Genomic DNA, 20,005 nt, shown 5'->3' with positions numbered 1-20,005 from the left:
TTTTGATACTCATGATCCTTGTCTGCTTCAGTAATTGTGTGAAATTAATGGTCACATCTGGAATTGAACCCAGGTCTTATTCTGTCTGCTAAGCAAACATTCCTCATCCAAGTGAGTTGTCAGATCAGTGGGAATTTTGTTTTCCCAGTTACTCATGTAATCCACCATGTGAACTGATGCATGTAAAACACTGAAGTTAAAACAGGTCATCTAAAACAAGTGCTCTTCTCTTCTCTCCAGTTACCAGCTAAGACAGAAGTTGGTCCAGCTTTTTAGTGTTGAGCGGCAATGCAAAGAAGATGAAGACAAATGGAGACAAGAGACAGCTGCCTTTTTCATCCAGGTCGCTTGGAAGAAACAGCTGAACCATGGCCCTCTGAAATCAGTGTCTTCATGTAAAAACCTAAAATCTATAAATAAAAGCAACTCAGCCATAAAAACGAGCAAGCAATCCATCCTTAAGCAGATATACGGTAATTCTGTTGTGGTGGCAATTTAAAGTTTCAGAATTTAAGTGTTCCATTGCTGATGCTTTCATAACTAACAATATTCCTAGATTTTGGAATCTGCTATAGATTTAATACTTCCCAAGTTACTAAGGGATTTGCCACACCAGAGCTAGAAATCCATTTTTTTTAATACACAAGTAAATCCAAGGGGGGGGGGGGGAGTTAGATACTTTTAGAAGCAAATCATTTCTAAACCTGATTTTTTTAACCTTAAAGCAGTATATGGGTCGCTGCACATCATTACTCCATGACAGGTGTCCCTCAGACAGACAGACAGACAGCTCCCCATATTTCTATTTCACCAGACCTGAATTTGGGGAAATGTGGTGATCAGAAGGTGATATTGTTTATCTGCTCATTTTTAAAGTACACATACTCAGAGTGTTAGATAGGCTGAGTTGGATGCAGGTTTACTCTGGTAATTATTCAACCAAACACTATGGAAAACTTAAAAAGAAAATATACTTATTTAACCACGTTTTGTGTTGAAACTATAAAATTTACCCAAAAGTTACTTGAAATGCTATTATGGATCACATTAACAATTTTTAGGGCTGTCAATTAATAGCAGTTATCTCACGTGATTAATTTTTTTAATCACGATTATTTTTTTTAGTTAATCGCGATTAATCACAGTTTTAATCGCACTGTTAAACAATAGAATACCAATTGAAATTTATTAAATATTTTTGGATGTTATTTTACGTTTTCAAATATATTGATTTCAGTTACAATACAGAATACAAAGTGTACACTGCTCACGGTATATTATTATTTTTTATTACAACTATTTGCACTGTAAAAATGATAAACAAAAGAAACAGTATTTTTCAGTTCACCTCATACAAGTACTGTAGTGCACTCTCTTTATCATGAAAGTGCAACTTACAAATGTAGATTTTTTTTTGTTACATAACTGCACTCAAAAACAAAACTGTGTAAATCTTTAGAGCCTACAAGTCCACTCAGTCCTACTTCTTGTTCAGCCAATCGCTAAGACAAACAAGTTTGTTTACATTTACAGGCGATAATGCTGCCTGCTTCTTATTTACAATGTCATCAAGATTTGACAAAACACAAAGTACCAATGTGAGATTTCTAAAGATAGTTACAGCACTCGACCCAAGGTTTAAGAATCTGAAGTGCCTTCCAAAATTTGAGAGAGATGAGGTGTGGCACATGCTTTCAGAAGTCTTAAAAGAGCAACACTCTGATGTGGAAACTACAGAACCCAAACCACCAAAAAAGAAAATCAACCTTCTGCTGGTGGCATCTGACTCAGATGATAAAAATGAACATGTGTTGGTCCATATTGCTTTGGATTTTTATTGAGCAGAACCCGTCGTCAGCATGGATTCATGTCCTTTGGAATGGTGGTTGAAGCATGAAGAAACATATGAATCTCTAGCGCATCTGGCATGTAAATATCTTGCGATGCCGACTACAACAGTGCTATGTGAACACCTGTTCTCACTTTCAGGTGACATTGTGAACAAGAAGCGGGCAGCATTATCTCCTACAAATGTAAACAAACTTGTTTGTCTTGAGCAGTTGGCTGAACAAGAAATAAGACTGAGTGGACTTGTCGGCTCTAAAGTTTTATTGTTTTATTTTTGAATACAGTTATTTTTCTGTACATAAATCTACATTTGTAAGTTCAACTTTCATTATAAGAGATTGCACTACGGTACTTGTATTAGGTGAATTGAAAAATACTATTGTGTTTTTTACAGTGCAAATATTTGTAATAAAAAATAAATATAAAGTGAGCACTGTACACTTTGTATTCTGTGTTGTAATTGAAATCAATATATTTGAACATGTAGAAAACATCCAAAAATATTTAAATGAATGGTATTCTATTATTAACAGTGTGATTAATTTTCCATCATAAATGTTTTATGAGACTTTTTATGATAAGATTATTTTAATGTAAGTCTTTGTGTTTAAAATTAAGAGAGTGCTGCAGTTCACAGTGAAATGGTCTACAACTGTACATAACCATATTTGGGTGTGAATTTATAAAAATGTGCACGTTTGTTTTTTAAAGGGCGCTCTCAAGAAGGGAAAGTTTGCCATCCAGCAAGACCTGCTTCAAAGCATAAGCTCTCTGATGTGCACGTGATCTCAGGTAAGGGTACGGCCTTAGTGAAGCTGTGGAAGCATTTCTGGAATTTAAAACGTTTTAGATGGCTTGAATATGAAAGGAAAATGAGGGGAACAAAACTATAGTAATAATAATAATAAAACCAAAAAAAATGAGGTAACCAAGTGAACATCCAGTCTAAGATATCATTGTACCTAGACAGCTAGCACCCTGAGATCGGGGGCTCTGTGTTCTGTCACTCCTTTTGGACTTTTGAGTATTATTTTTTAATTTTTTCTTTGATATTAACTTGTTTGTTTAACAAGATATGTGCAAAGAACAGAGTAGGAAAAACCCTATTATACGATGGCAGTTTACAGAGAAGGAGAGATGTTTAAACTCACCTGTGTGAAGTTGTATACACATAGTTGTGCACACTTAATTTATCAGCACAGTATCTGGTGGCCATGTGGAAGCACAGATACTGCATTTCTACACATACTGAGAATTTGTGAACAAAAATTAGACAAGTACAATTGCATATATGTGCTCGTGGACACAGATATCCACATCTGACCATACTGCCCAGACACACTCTGGCTTGCTGGTTAGACCTTTTTTATAATGTCATATCTGTGAACCAACTCCCAGTGACGCTTGGCTGGTACCTTCCTGCAGAAAAACTTTTTAAAAATCCCTGTTGCTGTGATGTTATATAGTTGAAGGGCAGTGTTAGTGGGGTGGGGAGGGGGAGACAGTTACACAGGTGGTGAAGGTGAAAGAACTTGTTCTTCTTCCTGATTTTTTTTTCTTTCTACTACTGTCACACTCTAGTAACAAGTAGGTTATTGGTGAATTCCTCTGGCACTCTACAAGGCAGCCCTCTGCCTTCAGCCTCCTTCCTGCACAGCACAGCCGGTGTTACCAGGAACTGATTACTCCACACCCTTGCTGGGGATGCTGGCCGCTTGTCCCTTTTCAATTATTTCACATTTGTACACCAGCTCTTAATGGTCCACAGCTAGAAGCCATACACTCTGCACACTCTCATGTTATGTTTAGACGTAGTTTCCCGACGGTGTTTGGGAGTAACTGATGGATTGGAGGGTGCAGGGGGGTGGATTTTTATCTTTACTCTTCATTTTTAATTACTGTGGCCCTGTTTCCATTCCTGCTCCCCAAGATGCCATGCCAACCACACACTCTGCCTTTCCCACCACTGCTCTATGCTGAAAAGTGCTATATAAAAATTGAATCTTCTTCCTCCCTAGATCTGTGTGCTGAGCGTATTCACTCCCCTGGCTGCAGATTGCAGTGATAAAAACACGTTTTTCTTCTTTTTACTCCTATCTCCTGCAGAGCCAGCACAACTCACAAAGTGAGCTGGGTTCTGTTCCTCCTTGTGCATCAGCTACAGAATTGTTTGTTACATTCTAATCAGTTACACCTGTGCAGAGCCACTGAGGGCAAGAGTTACGCCAGATGGGTAATGGAGAATAGAGACTGAGGGCACTGGAGCTGCACACATGTAACAATCTCTGTTACCGGCAGTAGTGCAGAAGATGGAAAGAATCCAGCTTGACTCAGATCCCATGTTGAATCTGCAGAAAAATGTTTTTACTTATTATTCGTATTGCAGGGTAGAGCCTAGGGTCCCTTTCTGCTAGGTGCTAGACGGTGACTGCCCCAAGTTGCTTACCATTAGGTAGATGAGACAGGTTTGATCTGGGGATCACAGAGCCCACAGTGCCACTGTTAGAATCACTCTGTGAGTCTAACTGCACTGTTACTTCAACCCCTTTCACGTCAGCCTTGTGCCTTTGGGAGCGGCCTTGCTACATCCAGCACTCAAGGCAGCAGGGCAGGGTGAGGGATGGAGGGGAAAGTAGCCAGGCCCAGTCCCTTTCCCCATGTACCAGGTTGCCCATTAGAAAGGGCTAGTGCCCTCTCACCACTTTCCACTACACTGGGAGCTAGTCAACCTTTTCAGTTTAATTCTCATAAGTAGCCATTAGCCCAGATCTGCTGCTGAAAGGCATCCAGGACTCAGGGAGAACAACAGGAGTGTTAAGGGACCCTGCTCATTAAAGGAAGAATTATACCCTGACATTTTCTCACATACTCAGTATTACAGAGAGAAAAATGCCAATACCCTTTGCCCTGCTATTTTCCTAATTTCAGGAGTTACCGAGACTCCTGAAAAACAGTATTTCAACAATTCGTTTAAATGAAACTGAAAATTATGCTCCAGTAGTGATATACTAACCTAAGATGGGCAGTTGATTGCTAGGTTGGTGCACTGTGGTGGCAGAAGGCGTGCACCAGCTGCTAGGCACACTATTGTCTATCTGTTTTAATGGTAGATTAGGTCAGGCCCCTGGCAGCATAGGATTGTTCTCTGCAGTACTTTCCCCAGCGCTAGGCCTGCTTCTGTGGGAGCGGGTAATTTCTATTCCTAGTCATTCAGTCCTTGGCCTTCCCGCTAAAACTGCCCATTGGATGTGGCCACATTGGCCACATAAATTGAACTAAGATCTAGGGACCTCTGTTCTATTCCTGGCTCTGCCACAGGCCTTCTGAGTGACTTTGGGGCAAGTCACTTCAACTGTGTGCCTCAGTTTACCCATCTGTAAAATGGGGACAATGATATCGACCTCCTTTGTAAAGCACCACCTAAAAGCTAGGTGTTATTAGGTAAGAGTTACAGTTGTAGATCTCACTGCTACCAGAAGCCATGCTGACATTTCTGGGTGTCGCTAATGAAGTCTTATCTCTGTTCTCTGTGTGAAACGCTGTGTGCAGGTCTGGTTTCCAGGGTTGAGCAAGGATTTAGATGAATTAGAGCTAAATGCATAGAACTGCAACAAAATGCCATGATGACTGGAAGGTAAGACATGAGGCCAGAGAAAAGGGAGCTAACCTATTTACCAGAAAAGAGGGAGACGCTGAGCACAGTTTGTAATTAGCTTCAAGATCGCGAAGGCAAGGAATTTCTTAAGAGATGGCAGGACAGGGAGCAATGGCTAAGGAGGAACGAGATGAGAATAGAATTTGGGAACAAATTCTCAACAAGTTCATTCAGCTAACAGTGGACCAGACTAAGAGGACAGGTGTTAAAGCACCAGTCTGCAGTTATTCAGCGACTGCTTAGACCAATGGTAGCAGGGGTGATGCAATCATTAGTTTTTGCAAAATCGGAGGGTCAGTTTGAACGGCCAGAGTGGTCTCCTCTAGTCATACCAGCTGTGGCTCAAAAACCAGACCACGCGTAGCTAACAAGCTGTCTCCTTGATTTAAAATATTTGGTGTTAGGACAATAATGAAAGAAAACTAAAAATGTTCCTAGTCTCTTTTCTTGGTGCTCTCCGACTCGTTTAGAACTCTCTCAAGTCCCAGGGGAGTCTTAAAGCAGCGCTGCCCTTGGAGTTACATTATAACGGTAGATACACTTCTGTCTCACAAAAGACAAACATGCTCTTTCTTGCACTATTTAAGAGAACACCTCTGGTCATTTTCAATATAGCCTAGAAAGCTACCAGACAGGTGTTTAATCTGCCACCTTTGCATACTGAGTCATGGAACTGCTGAAGATAGATTTTAAAACTTAAATAGTGTTTTGCTTAGTTCTTTGGTTTTAGGGGCAACAAATCTCTCTGCTCTTGTCTTTTATGAAATAGAAAGGCTTTCTTTTGCAGCTTTGAGTTGACTTTACCTTTCATAACTTGGTGATAAGTAGGATAGTGATAGGAACTTTGCCCAGTGCCTGTAGAACAGTACCTACTTTCATTCACCTAATAGGAGCTTAGGGAACTTTACCCCTGTCTTAAAGACAATAACGTGTTTTCCATCTGACGCCCTTCGTGCATGACATTAAGTTTGTTGGAAAAGTTCAGAGCTGTCAGTGGCTAATGCCAGAAACAGTATTTTTGACGTAGTTGTCTAGCGTAGGTCAAAATGGACTCACGTTTGATTCATCTCTCTGAGAAGGGTACAGCTGGGAAGGAGAAGAATATTGGCACTAACAAACATTCTTGTGCCTTGTGAAAAAGTGTACGGTGACAAATCTGCCAACTGGAGACTGGCACCAAACTAGTTTAACATCCTCACTGGTGTACGCAGGCTGAAAATTTTGGGATGGGGACAAAAAAGGGTATTGAAAAGAGGCAGCTTACACCCCAGGTGTGGTACAACAGCCAAGCCCTGGAAGGAAGCACAGCCACTGCTCAACAAGATTGCGGGGGAGGAATATGGCAAAGGATAAAAACGGAACTTGCTGGATGTTTTGAAAAATCTATTTTAGCCCATGGGGAAGGGGAGAGAAAGCAGGGTTCCCCTGCCACCCCAGACCATGTTTGACAAATAACTGCAACCAGGAAGTATTTGTTTAAAGTAACTGATTGTAAATGGCTGTCTTTTTATCACAATCTTGTGCACTTTTATTCTTTATACCATCTTGTGGCAGGGAAGTTATTTACATATTGCATCATGAACTAGGTAAAAAAACCACACCACTGTTTGTCAGATATATAATATTTTGTACATATGATAGAAAAACTATCGGGTGTTTGGAATTCCCTACTTCGGAAGCAGGTTTTGCAGGGGTCAAGCTGGATTCCGCTCTCGTAGTTCAAAACTGAGCAAGTCTAGAACAGTCATGTGCACACTGGGAGAAGTTCTTGTTTTGTTTTCAAATGAAAGGTTTGTAAATCGTCAAGTTCCCACAAACAATACTAAACAAAATATCTTGCTGTTTCCTGGGCAATTTCAACAAACCAGCTGTTCAGTTGTCAGTGATACGCCTGTCACCTGTAAACGTTTCAATAATTAGCTAGAGCAAAGTAAGTCAAAGAGGTATAGGTGCTTAAGTCACTTAAGTACTTTTGAAAATTCTATTTACATAAAGTGCAGTAATGAATGTGCCTGCCTCCCCGGCTTGCGATAGAGCGAAACAGAACCATGGACTCAGGCTGAGTTGTCAAGAAGGGTTTTGTTTCTGGCATGCTGATGAAATTTTGGACATTTCTGTTAAATGGCCTCATTTACACAACGAAGTATTCATAGTTTATGCATATTTGAAGGCTAGGATGCACAGCCGACTGCAGCTTTTCTTTAAAAAAAAAATCAATATTACCCCATAGAACTAACATTTTTTGCTTTTACAGTAAGCAACCTGCAGTATGTTCATCTGCTGGAGAGTGAAGGAAAATTGAAGCAGTTTTCATACAACATGAGACCAACCACTGCTGCAAAGTCAAAAACCAAAAGACCCAAGCATTAAGCAAAGCTGAGAAGTAGTAATAGGGAACCTGAAAACAACTTAAAGACTACTCCCCAGTTCTACAGGAATGTATGAAATCTTGCTTGTAATTGAAAAAAGTATACAAAATATTAAGCTAACAAAGGTATTTTCCGTTATTGTATTATCTCAGTGCTATATGCCAAACCAGACTTCCAGGGAATTGAACTCATTTCCTGTACTAATGAAATGTAGAATTAAAGAGTAATTTATTTACTGATATTACAGAATTTCAAATTACATCAAGTTGAGAAGTAGGCTGGAATTAGCAATTTACAGAATTTATCAAAATTATCCATAAATATGTTATGAGAGTGTTAATTACAGCCCTATGTTCAGCCACATATGGGGTTTGAAAAAAACTTTATATAATGAGCAGGTGCACTATTGCCTTTTCTCTTCTCCAGCCCTATCAAAGCACTTTTGATTTATGAAAGCTAAAATAAAACTTCCTGGGAGAACAATATAAGCACATCGTTTTCTCTAGGTAAAAAGCATAAAACAAGCGCTAGTTCTACACTTAATTAGGGAGCTGAAATTCCCTCTAGATTAGAAACCCCAATCTCTCCTATCACCCAGTTAATATCCAGATCTATGAAACAGCCAGTTTCTCAATGCAATCCACATATTTATTCTTAAATTTAAGGGGAGGGGGGAGTGAACTAATATGGCTCCCACCCTTTCCTTTGAGAGATTATTCCACACTCTATCAAGTGAAAATTCCTAGTATTGCTATACATTAAAATTCTTTGTTCATTTCCATCCCGTTATACCATAGCATACCCCCTCGGGAATATCCTAATCAATTTCTCTCCATCCTTTGTATTTACGACCTTTTAGATGGCTGCCCTTCGTCAATTTCATTTTGGCTGAAATTGTCAATTTTTTATTTTAGTCAAAAAATGTTGCACGTTTTTGTTTCGATATTTCCAAGTCAAAGTTTCTCAGAACTTTACATCCCACAAAAATTTGATTTTACTTTTTGGGATGAAAGCAAATGCCAAAGTATTGGAATTTCCTGTGGGACTGAAATCATTTTTTCCAAACTGCTCTAATCACAAATTAGATGGGCGGAGCCAGTTATATTAAAGGGTTAACTATTTTAGAAAATCTTTGTCACTGTCTCTCATTTCACCCCAAATTCAGAGTACCAAAAGCTTTGCAATTACCTGTAATAAGTATCTGAAAATCTATGCAGAACAGAAAGTATAGCCTCCACTAGGAATGAGTGCATCTGCTCAACAGCAACCTGTGTGCTCGGATTCTTCACTGAAGAGGAACATTGTGTTTGAGCTCACTGTTAGATACTAACGAAGTGGTAGAAATAGTGACTGAAAGAAAGGACTATGTTAATTATTAAGTTTCTAGGGTGAAAGGCTGGCCCTTTAGAAGTCAGTGGGGCCAGGATTTCACCACTTCACCCTCTCCCCTCAAAACAAAGTAAATTTCTTTGTTAGTGAAATAGTCATGAAATGTTTTTATATCGACACGCACACCATGGGGCCTTCTCCCACAGACGTCAGCTGGAGTTTTGCCATTGACTTCGCAAGTGAAACTGAAAGGCAGACAAGGGGATCACTTTGGTGGACATATTTTTTAAGAAAAAAATTATGTAACCTGTTCCTTTTTTCTTACTTTTGTCCTAAGCATATTGTATATTATTACTTTGACTTTATTCTTTACTACATTTCTATTTTTTATATTCAATAAATATCCAAAATAGTTATTCCACCTTAAAAAGCATGAGTAGTATTTTTGCATTGTATATTACACAATGAAGTCATTTAAATATTATTATAAATAATGGAAAATGACTGGAGTCAATACAAGAATCCAATAAACAAAGGAGATTCTCTCCACATCAGTGACAGCATTTAATATTTTCACTTCAACAGCTGGGATTGTCCTCAGCATATCCTCTCCTGCAGTCAACAGTCTTACCTAAACTACTTTCACTGCAATGTTACTTTCTTGCTTCAAGACCAAAGTAATGTAGTACAAACAGATTTTATGAAAATTTTTTTATTTAAGTTCCACTTAAAAATTTTTTATAACAAACATTGTCCCAACATTTTCCTTTCAGAATTAAATGGAAGTAAACACTTTAAAGCAGATGTACAATGTTCATTTCTTCAATATTCTGTGCTAATAGCACCGGGTCCCTGTGGATGTGTGGCAAGATATATGTTGAAACAGTAATGGAGGTCTGTTAGCCATTGCTCTTGGACTTCACCACTCTTCAATGTCTGGAGGCAAAAAGGAAACAGGTTGTAAACCACACATGTGACCCAATAATCTAATAGTACTACTCATGAAGCTTCAGTAGTTGGCTTGATATTTTCAGTTAACCAGACATTCCATTGCAAACAAGAAATCAAATACAGAGGAACCTTGTTCATTTACACACCACGTAATTATTGAGAAAAGGAGAAGCCATCATTTGGAGTTCAAGAAACATTAGCAGAGAGACAGTACTCTAGTGTAATGATATTAAGACTTCATTACTTTTTACAAAATCAGCTACAGATCATTTCTATGATACTATGAAGGGTGTGTGAATTTATCTGATAAGTGTGGTTCACTTGCTATTTCAGAGTGTACCATGATGCAGTCTCTATGCTATTTAAATCATGTTTGTTTGCTTAGTTCCAATTCAGCAATTTACAATGCATTTCCAAATCATTAGTGGAAATGATTGAGGCTCTACTACAGTAGGAAGACTCACTGGCCATGTCTACAGTAAGGAGTTTTATAAAAACATTCTCAGCAGGGCTACCACTAGATGATCCAGAGAGAGCTCTAGGGTAGACAACACTCTAGCATGCTAGTTATACCAACAGGGAGTGTAACACCACAGCCACTGGCCGAGCAGGTTTAAATACCATGGTGTTAAACACCAGAAGCCAAGTCTGTCATCTTCTCTTCATAGAATATGGCAGAGGCTCTTTCAGGGCACATCTACACTTAGGGTGGTGTGTAAAGTAACACAGCATGCCCCGCTAGCATAGGTATACATAGCAGTGTGGATGGTGAGACATGGTATAGGTGAGTAGAGCAGAGTGCTACTCGGCTCAGTACATGCCCAAGCAGTCTCTCCCACATCTCAGGGAAGGCTCTGGCAGTGGGGAAGCAGCAGGCAAAGGCTCCAGCAGCTCCCTGGAGCTGTCAGAGCCTTTCCTGCTCCTGGAGCCTTTCACTGCCGGGTGTAGCTACACACTGCAGTGACAAGTACACAACCTGCCTTTCACTGTGGTGTTTAGCTACACGTGTAGTTCCCTGTACTCTACACGCCACCCTAAGTGCAGCTAGCGCCTTACTGGCTCCTGTGGACATGACAGGCCTGGGGGAATGCATAGGCTGTGGCTTTTCAAGGAGCCACCTACTGAAGTCTAAAAAAGCCACATTTGCCCTCCTGCTTTAAAGCTAAAGGACATCCTAACCCACTCCATCAAAACAAGTAACCTATTTGAGACACCTGCTTTTCAGATCAACAGTCCCAAAACAAGTACAGTAATACTGCTGAGAAATCCTGGCTGCAGCCCACTCAGCAAACAGAAGCAGTAAGTGCTGCACCTGTTATAACGGTCATGTTTTGGGGTTACACAATGTTCCCCAATTAGACAGCAGGAAGCCTGACACCACATGAACGGCCCTTCTTTCAAGATTAGGCCTCACCGATTCGTGCTGGGTCTCTGTTCTTTCTCCCCCACCCAGGTAGTGAAGTGTGGCTGTACATATTTTAGGAAAGTTTGTTCCAATTTGATGCTGTTCTATAACACAGTGACAAACTATCAGGTTCCTCATTTTTCACAAATGTCAAATGTTTTACTGTTTTAGTGTAAACTCATGGATTGACCCTAGTTTGTCTCCCTCACTGAAGTCCCTTCTACATCAAGTGGTTGTCTGTAACAAAAATAACCAACCTCAGATGCATTTTGCCACTGAATAGATTCTGGTGTCCAGGGCCCCTTTACTTGGATGGTGTTCCCCATGGCTACAAGTTTAGAGGTTGGTCTTCCTTGTCAGTGAGAGCCTAAGCAGAGAAATCTGCACAGCAGCAATGGAATGGCCTTCCTGACACTGATTGATAGTGGTGTACTGCACACTTTTGGCATTCCCAGAGAATGCCTCATGACACAGCAGCCAGTGAGGATCATCACTGATAAGTAGCACATGTTCATACAGGTAGCCCCCCTATTCTGTGGGCTGCCCTGTCAAGGCATACAGAAGGCAGCTATGGACCAAAATTTGGACTTCACAAGCCACATTCTGGCCGCCTTTTTTTGTATGTGATTTGAATGAGTGTTGTGTGCAATTTAGGGTTATTGAGGTTTATTCTCATTGCTAGAATAAGATATTCTTGAAGTCTTCTGGGAAAAAAATAGTTTCATACCATAATATCCTTAACAATCTGTTGCACAAGAAGTTCACTTGTCACCATGTGACTCCTGAGCTGTCCATGCTGCATTAGCAAACGCAACAACTGACCAATGACAGGCAGTTCTTCCCGACAGGCCCTGCTCACTTGAAGACTCTGCAGCATCAACCTAAACACTCGTGGCACGAGAGCTAGCACTGAAATACACGATCCCCATAACGTGTCCCTGGGGAGAGGAAATAACAAGCAATTAACAGAGTTGGCAATTTCTCAGGCGCAGAATAGAAGTGTGTGGAAAGTGTGCTCCCAGGCCGTATCCTTATCTGCACAAGTCAAGGTGTCCAGGAAGTTAAGATTGATAGATTTGATAGTCTGTTTTCAACTATACACACATGGCAATTCATGGGGATGCAGTGAATCCACATGAAGGAGTATTAGAGAAACACAACAATATTCCACAAGGGTCATACAGCAAGTAAAGGAGAATAAAATTTACATCCACTCCTGGACCTTACTGATATTGAGGAAGCCTTTGTGTTAACTTATGGTGGTAATTAGACCCCTTCCCCAACCAAGCAGAGATAAAGACAGTAACTTTTACTGTGTGTGTTTAAAAGGCACAAGAAACTAGCAGGGAGAGGGACACAAGGTGTTTATCAATCATAAAATAATAACTACCGTATATACTCATTCATAAGCCAAATTGTTTTAGTAAAAAAGGGAAGCACCAGAGAAGGGGGTCAGCTTATGAACGGGTATAGAGAGGCAGAGGTGGGACACAGCCCCTCCCCCCAACAGAGGGAGCAAGGAGAGGCAGCACAGCCAGAAGGGAAGAGGCGGGGCCACTTCTGGCCACGCTGCTCTCCCCCCAGCCTCCGAAGCAGCTGCAGCTCCGGGGCTGGCAGACTGCAGCCGTGCCGCTCGGCCCCGCTCCCCAGAGCAGCCTGTGGCCGTGCCACCCGAGCACGCTGCGGCCGTGCCGCTGGAACATGCTACGGCCGCGCTGCCCGGTCTGGCCCGCTGGAGCAGGCTGCAGCCGCGCTGCCCAGCCTGCCAGAGCAACTCCAGCCAGGTCAGAGACATCCTCCCCTGGCCCTCCCCAGATAAGATGGGAAGGGACGGGATGGGGAGCGTGAGGGGGTCCCGGGATGGGGTGGGGTCATGTGGGGGGTAGTCACAGGGGTTACTCCCCTGACCCCCAGCTTCTCTCCCCAAAAAATTTCCCCACCAGTTGCTGTCCCGGCCTGTCAGGGTAAGCAGCTAGCGCACCGGGACACTTTGTTTACTTAGGTTTACCTCCGTGCCTGCGGACGCTCAAGGTAAACAAACCAGAGAAGCACCAGACCACCGGTGGCTTATCCTGATGGCCTGCGAGCCAAAGTTTGCTAACCCCGAATTATAAGGTCGGCTTATGAACGGATTATACAAAAATTTCCACTTTTACTTATCCATCTTGGGGGGGTCGGCTTATAAATGAACCGGCTGATGATTGAGTATGTACGGTAAGTCCTACATACAGTTTTTAATGTAAATTCTAAAACTAAAAACTAGGGCTGTCAAGCAATTTAAAAAATTAATCACGATTAATCGCGCTGTTAAACAATAGAATACCATTTATTTTCAATATTTTTGGATGTTTACTACATTTTCAAATATATTAATTTTAATCAACAGAATACAAAGTGTACAGTGCTCACTGTATATTTATTTTTTATTACAAATATTTGGCACTGTAAAAAACAAAACAAAAAATTTTTCAATTCACCTCATACAAGTACTGTAGTGCAATCTCTTTATCATGAAAGTTGAACTTACAAATGTAGAATTATGTACAAAAAAATAACTGCATTCAAAGATAAAACAATGTAAAACTTTAGCGCCTACAAGTCCACACAGTCCTACTTCTTGGTCAGCCAATCACTCAGACAAACAAGGTTGGTTACAATTTGCAGGAGATAATGCTGCCCGCTTCTTGTGTACCATGTCACCTGAAAGTGAGAACAGGCATTCACATAGCATTGTTGTAGCTGGCGTTGTAAGATATTTACGTGCCAGATGCGCTAAAGATTCATATGTCCCTTCATGCTTCAACCACCATTCCAGAGGACATGCATCCATGCTGATGACATGCATCCATGCTGAAGACGGGTTCTGCTTGATAAAAATCCAAAGCAGTGTGGACCAATGCATGTTCATTTTCATCATCAGATGCCACCAGCGGAAGGTTGATTTTCTCTTTTGGTGGTTTGGGTTCTGTAGTTTCTGCATCAGAGCGTTGCTCTTTTAAGACTTCTGAAAGCATGTTGCACACCTCTTCCTTCTCAGATTTTGGAAGGCACCTCAGATTCTTAAACCTTGGGTCGAGTGCTGTAGCTATTTTTAGAAATCTCACATAGGTACTTTCTTTGTGTTTTGTCAAATCTGCAGCGAAAGTGTTCTTAAAACGAACAACATGTGCGGGGGTCATCATCTGACTGCTATAACATGAAATATATGCAGAAACAGAGCAGGAGACACAATTCTCGCCCCAAGGAGTACAGTCACAAATTTAATTGATGCTTTTTTTTTTTTTTTTTTTAAATGAGCATCATCGGCATGGAAGCTGTCCTCTGGAATGGCGGCCAAAGCATGGAAGGGGCATATGAATGTTTAGCTTATCTGGCATGTAAATACTTTGCAACACCAGCTACAAAAGTGCCATGCGAACGCCTGTTCTCACTTTCAGGTGACATTGTAAATAAGAAGCAGGCAGAAGCATCTACTGCAAATTGTAACCAACCTTGTTTGTCTGAGTGATTGGTTGACCAAGAAGTAGGACTGGGTGGACTTGTAGGCTCTAAAGTTTTATACTGTTTTATTTTTGAGTGCAGATATGTAACCAAAAAAAATTTGCATTTGTAAGTTACACTTTCAGGATGAAGAGATTGCAGGTCAGTTCGTGCATGAGGTGAATTGAAAAATACTATTTCTTTTATCATTTTACAGTGCATATATTTGTAATCAAAAATAATAATATAAATTGAGCATGGTGTACTTTGTATCCTGTGTTGTAATTGAAATCAATATTGAAAACGTAGAAAAACATCCAAAAATATTTAATAAATTTCAATTGGTATTCTATTGTTATAAGTGCGATTAATTGCAATTAATTTTTTGAGTTAATCACGTGAGTTAACTGCAATTAACTGACAGCCCAACTAAGAACCATTTATATGAAAACAATTCTTCTCTTTATTGTACAGCAGTTAACATCACATCCACCACAATCTCCCCATTACTGAGAGGACAGCTATAGTCCCTGAAATCCAACCACCCGCAGATAGTGATCAAACCAGCAGTCAAAGGGTGTGCTATAATAGTCCTCAACTGTGATGACTTCATTAACAAGGCCAATCGTCAACTCTCCGACACCACCTACTGCAAAGAACTCAACGAAGACCCCGCACCACAATTCAGCCAGGAATTTAAAGATATCATCAAATCCTTCTCCAGAAAACTCCAACAGAAACTCTACAACCTCACCACCCCCCCCCTTACCCCAAGGACCTTCTACATGCTTACCAAGATACATAATCAAAGGAACCCAGGCAGACCCATATCTGGCTATGGCACTCTTACTAAAGGAATATCAAAACTCATAGAAACCATGCTCAAAACCACTCACCACACAAACGGCCAGATTCCTGCAGGACACAACTGACTTTCTCCAGAAACTCTGCAATACTAACAACTTTTCTCAGAACACCACCCTTGCCATGATGGATGTCACCTCCCAATACACCAACATCCCTCACAATGAGAGCATCGCTGCCTGCCCCAGATATCTACACGGCAATGGACAGCCCTCAGATATCCACCCCAAACAGATAGTCAATCTCATCCATTACAACTTGTCTCTTTCACCAATAAAAGATGAGGTACTATCTATCTTGTTTCTTTAAAAAAAAGAATACATTCCATCTACAATGGTAAACATACTTGCGTGGTTTAAATATATCTAGCTTTTTTAGTCAAACTGATTTCCAAATTCTATAAAATCATGTTTGAGAAGCTTTGCTAAAGCTCAATATTCTAGTTAGTTAAGCGTATAGACTAATTAAAAGCACTAGTGTCTTAGAACAATGACTTTCTAAATCCAAGAATTTTAAGTGACACTTTCACTGTTCCTAATGAACCAAAGGCTAAATCCAAAGATTAAGGTATGAATGCCTACCTTTCCAGAGCCAAGATATAATATTGTTTTCTGACATAACCTACAACAACTATAATAAGCAAAAGCTTCGAAATAACTTTTTATAATTCCAGCTAACCGTACATATAGTGGGGTTTTCCTAAATCCAACAATTATTTCAGAATAAGCATGAATAGGGGCCAAAGCACAAAGTGAAACAAGTCACAAGTATTCAAACATAGATGTTAAATTAAAGAAATTCTCTGTCATTTACAACAAGCATTACCTCTTCCGCACATGTTCTGCATCCTCTTTGTCTAAAGTTAACAGGAAGTAAAGAAGACTATAACAGCAAGAGGCTAGAAACTTGTGTAGATTTTCACTAAGGATGCAAGCTTGATCCAGGAGCTTACTTATGGCACACAAAACAGATCCAGCTGTGCTATCAGGTATTACAGCCAGTCCAACCTAGGAGACAAAGCAAGTTCATTATCTCTGACAGAAACAGTCTTTTATTGGTATACAAACACAGCTAGAGTAGAACATTTCTCTTCTAGAATATCACAAAAAAATCACTTACCCTCCTATGCAAATTAATACTTTCAACAACTTTTTTAAATTGCCCTCATTTTCCCTTGGGAAGCAACTCCTATGTTAAACTGAAGGCAAAATATTAACATAAATCTAAATATCCAGTAATAATAAATAAAATATGCCATATAGCAATGTTACATTTATTACATTTAGTTAAACAAACATTTATTCCAGCTCAAGGTAAGGATTTAAAGCAAAGATGATCAGAAAAACAAAAGCAATGGCCAATTGGTGTTGCTTTTCTTGGCTGGGGGTGAACAAGTTCTCCGTGTTTCACAAGAAGCCCTATTTTTCTTCCACTTGAAATTTCCCAATCCAAAAGCCCTGCATCACAGCCACCACTTCTCCCATCAAGGACTAGACAGGACTCACTTGGACCCATGAGCACTGCTGCCTAATGTAGACAGGTCACTCTTGAGCACAGAACCTAGGCCACACACAGAAACAAACTCTTGCAGTGTTCCCAGCCTACAAAGTGAAACAACAGGATCCAACATCAAATTGAACAGCACTAATCTGCGGTACGAGTCTGGATCCATAATGCTTTGAGAAATTTTCATTTGAGGTCACCAGTAAAGAGTAGACACAAATTTCCTTCACTACACATCTCTGTATAGCCAAATAGGAACTTAATGTTCATTTATCAGTAATTACAGTAGTTTTTATAAAATCTTCCAATGTCCTATGACCGCTGGCAACATGAAGAGATAGTAAGCAGGTAGCCCAAACAACAGGGAAGGACAAACCACACATACAGCACTCATCTCAAACATAACTAAAAAGGAAATGAAGCTTCCTTCGTTTGTGGTTTGTTTACATGGCTCAGCAGGAAAGAGACTCAAAAGATGTTTTAGTTTTGGCAAATAATAAACTTTACTTTATATTCAGTTCTCAGATCGCTGACCCACAAAGTAGATTTAAAAGGGGAGTTGAATAATCATCCCATCTACTGCATATGCCCCAAAGAACCCTCAACTGGTTTTCTCTGTGAAAAGACTAACAAAGGATCCAGTCCTGCAACACAACGGAGCATCGAGTTAAACTTCATGAATAGTGTTAAAGCCAAGGATTAGCGTAAAAATAGTAGTCACTATACCAAAAGAAAGAGATACGGTCCAAATACATTAATAGGACTTCTGGGTGATTTTAATATAGCTAACTTCAGTATTAGAGTGTCTCAAGTGACAGGAGAGGAAATCTGCTAAATAGGCTTAACTGCTGAAATCATGAGAATGAGAACAAAGACAGCTGGAAAGTTCATAAATAAGATGGCATTTATTTATAAAAGTTATTTTCCTTTAAAAAATGCCAATGGAAGAGCAACAGAATGGGGTGTGTTTCCTTTTAACTACAGCAGACAGCAAGCAGGAATTACTGCTAGGTAGCCTGTCCCCTTTTTATACCCTTGTTTAGGGGCATAAGGAGTTAGGTAGCCTGAATGCAGACACTGCTAAGCAGAAAATGTCAATTTCATGCGCACTGAGGCATTTACCAAGAGTGGGGATCCACACAGATAATGCTTGAAGAACTGATTCTTTCTGTACAAAATGCTTTATGCTGAAATAAATATTCTCCTTCAAATCAGATGGTAAATATCAGTTTTAGCCAATCATGCATCTCTATATCTGGGAAGTGATCAGCTAATTTCTTGACTGAGTCTTTGGCACTTGGGAGATTCCAAGAATATTTTATTGCATACACCTGATTTTTTATGTTTGTTACATCTGATAGATAATTTAACATCCTGACTCTCAATGTGTATAGAAGACAGTTATTCATAGATTCTAAGGCCAGAGGGTCCATTAGATTATCACCCTATTTCTGCATCAAGCCCATCACTTCTGCTTGCGCTAGAACAGAGGTCTCAACAGGGAGGTGTGCCGCTCATCAAACTTTCTAAGGGAGGAGCGGTGAGTCTTCTAATAATGGCATTGCAACGTGGAGCATGGAGTCTCAATGCCACTCAAATATGGCCCGGCTGCCCCTCTGTTATGCCAGATAGAGGGGTGGCCAGGCCAAATTTGAGTGGTGTTGCAACCCTGTGCAACAGGTCGCAACACCACTCACTCAAAGGGGTGAGTGGGCCAAATTGGCGGTAGGAAGAGACTATGTAACCATCTGATGGTGGGTGACACATGCTAATTGCTATCAGGTCAATCCACAGTGAGCTAAGGGAAGGGCCTGTCATTTTAAGAGTAGGAAGATAGCAGATATTCCTGCTATTTTGGACTGTCTCTGAAGATACATGGTTTTGCTGGGCCCAGGCAGAGAAATGTTTCCATTTGGCTAGGTAACATTTTCTGGTGAAGAATGTTTTGCACAGCTTCACAGCAGGAACATTATAGGCTCGACATCCATCCATATACCAAACTGTGAGATAAAGAGCATCAGGTTTGGGACTCCTAACCCTACCATTTTTCTGGGTCAAAAGATCCGGTAAGGTCCAAATGCTGATGGGCAGATGGGATGACATTTGTAGGAGGCTTGGTAATCAGAATTATCTGGGAGCAATGAGGATGACTTGTGCCTTGTCTAGTCAAATCTTCTGCAGAACCTGACATAGTAGTGGCTGGCAGGGAAGGCACAACTGAAGTGATCAGTCCAAGGTAGGAGATGAGCATCACCCTGGAGTACTGACTCTGAGCTCCCTTGGAGCAGTATATGTTGAACTTCTTGGGGGTTCCCTAATGAGTGAAGATACTGTTTACTACTGAATCATATAATTGCCACTCATGTTGATGGTGAAATGCCCGCTGAGGCTGTCTGCCAGTGAATTCTGGGTACCTGGGAAGTACACTGCCAATAGGGTGATGTGGTCCTGTATACACCACTTCCATGCAGAGGGGGACGGAGCATGCTCCTTCCTACTGGTTTACATAGAAACGGGCAGTTATGTTTTCCAACATTATCAGGATGGGATGGGATAGTATGAATGGCAGGAATGTTTTGCAACCTTCTTGCACCGCTCTCA

At 40.6% G+C, this 20,005-nt stretch overlaps 2 protein-coding genes across 2 annotated transcripts in view; one reads left to right on the top strand and one right to left on the bottom strand.

The window, feature by feature from the left end:
• Positions 1 to 7,873, top strand: part of INVS (inversin) — a 225,614-nt gene extending 217,741 nt beyond the window's left edge. Inside the window, exons 15-17 of the mRNA XM_065399241.1 lie at positions 241 to 473; positions 2,560 to 2,640; positions 7,758 to 7,873. Coding sequence (XP_065255313.1) covers positions 241 to 473; positions 2,560 to 2,640; positions 7,758 to 7,873 — 430 coding nt within the window. The remainder of the gene's footprint in view (positions 1 to 240; positions 474 to 2,559; positions 2,641 to 7,757) is intronic.
• Positions 7,874 to 10,005: 2,132 nt separating this feature from the next.
• Positions 10,006 to 20,005, bottom strand: part of TEX10 (testis expressed 10) — a 115,151-nt gene continuing 105,151 nt past the window's right edge. The window contains exons 13-15 of the mRNA XM_065398841.1: positions 16,727 to 16,908; positions 12,285 to 12,495; positions 10,006 to 10,137 (exon numbers count right to left, since the gene is read on the bottom strand). Of these exons, the coding sequence (XP_065254913.1) occupies positions 10,024 to 10,137; positions 12,285 to 12,495; positions 16,727 to 16,908 (507 nt within the window). The 3' untranslated portion in view covers positions 10,006 to 10,023. The remainder of the gene's footprint in view (positions 10,138 to 12,284; positions 12,496 to 16,726; positions 16,909 to 20,005) is intronic.

Source organism: Emys orbicularis, chromosome 2 (genome assembly GCF_028017835.1).
Source record: "Emys orbicularis isolate rEmyOrb1 chromosome 2, rEmyOrb1.hap1, whole genome shotgun sequence".
Taxonomy (NCBI): domain Eukaryota; kingdom Metazoa; phylum Chordata; order Testudines; family Emydidae; genus Emys; species Emys orbicularis.
Note: the sequence above shows the minus strand (reverse complement) of the source record. Positions and strands in the feature narration are given on the sequence as shown.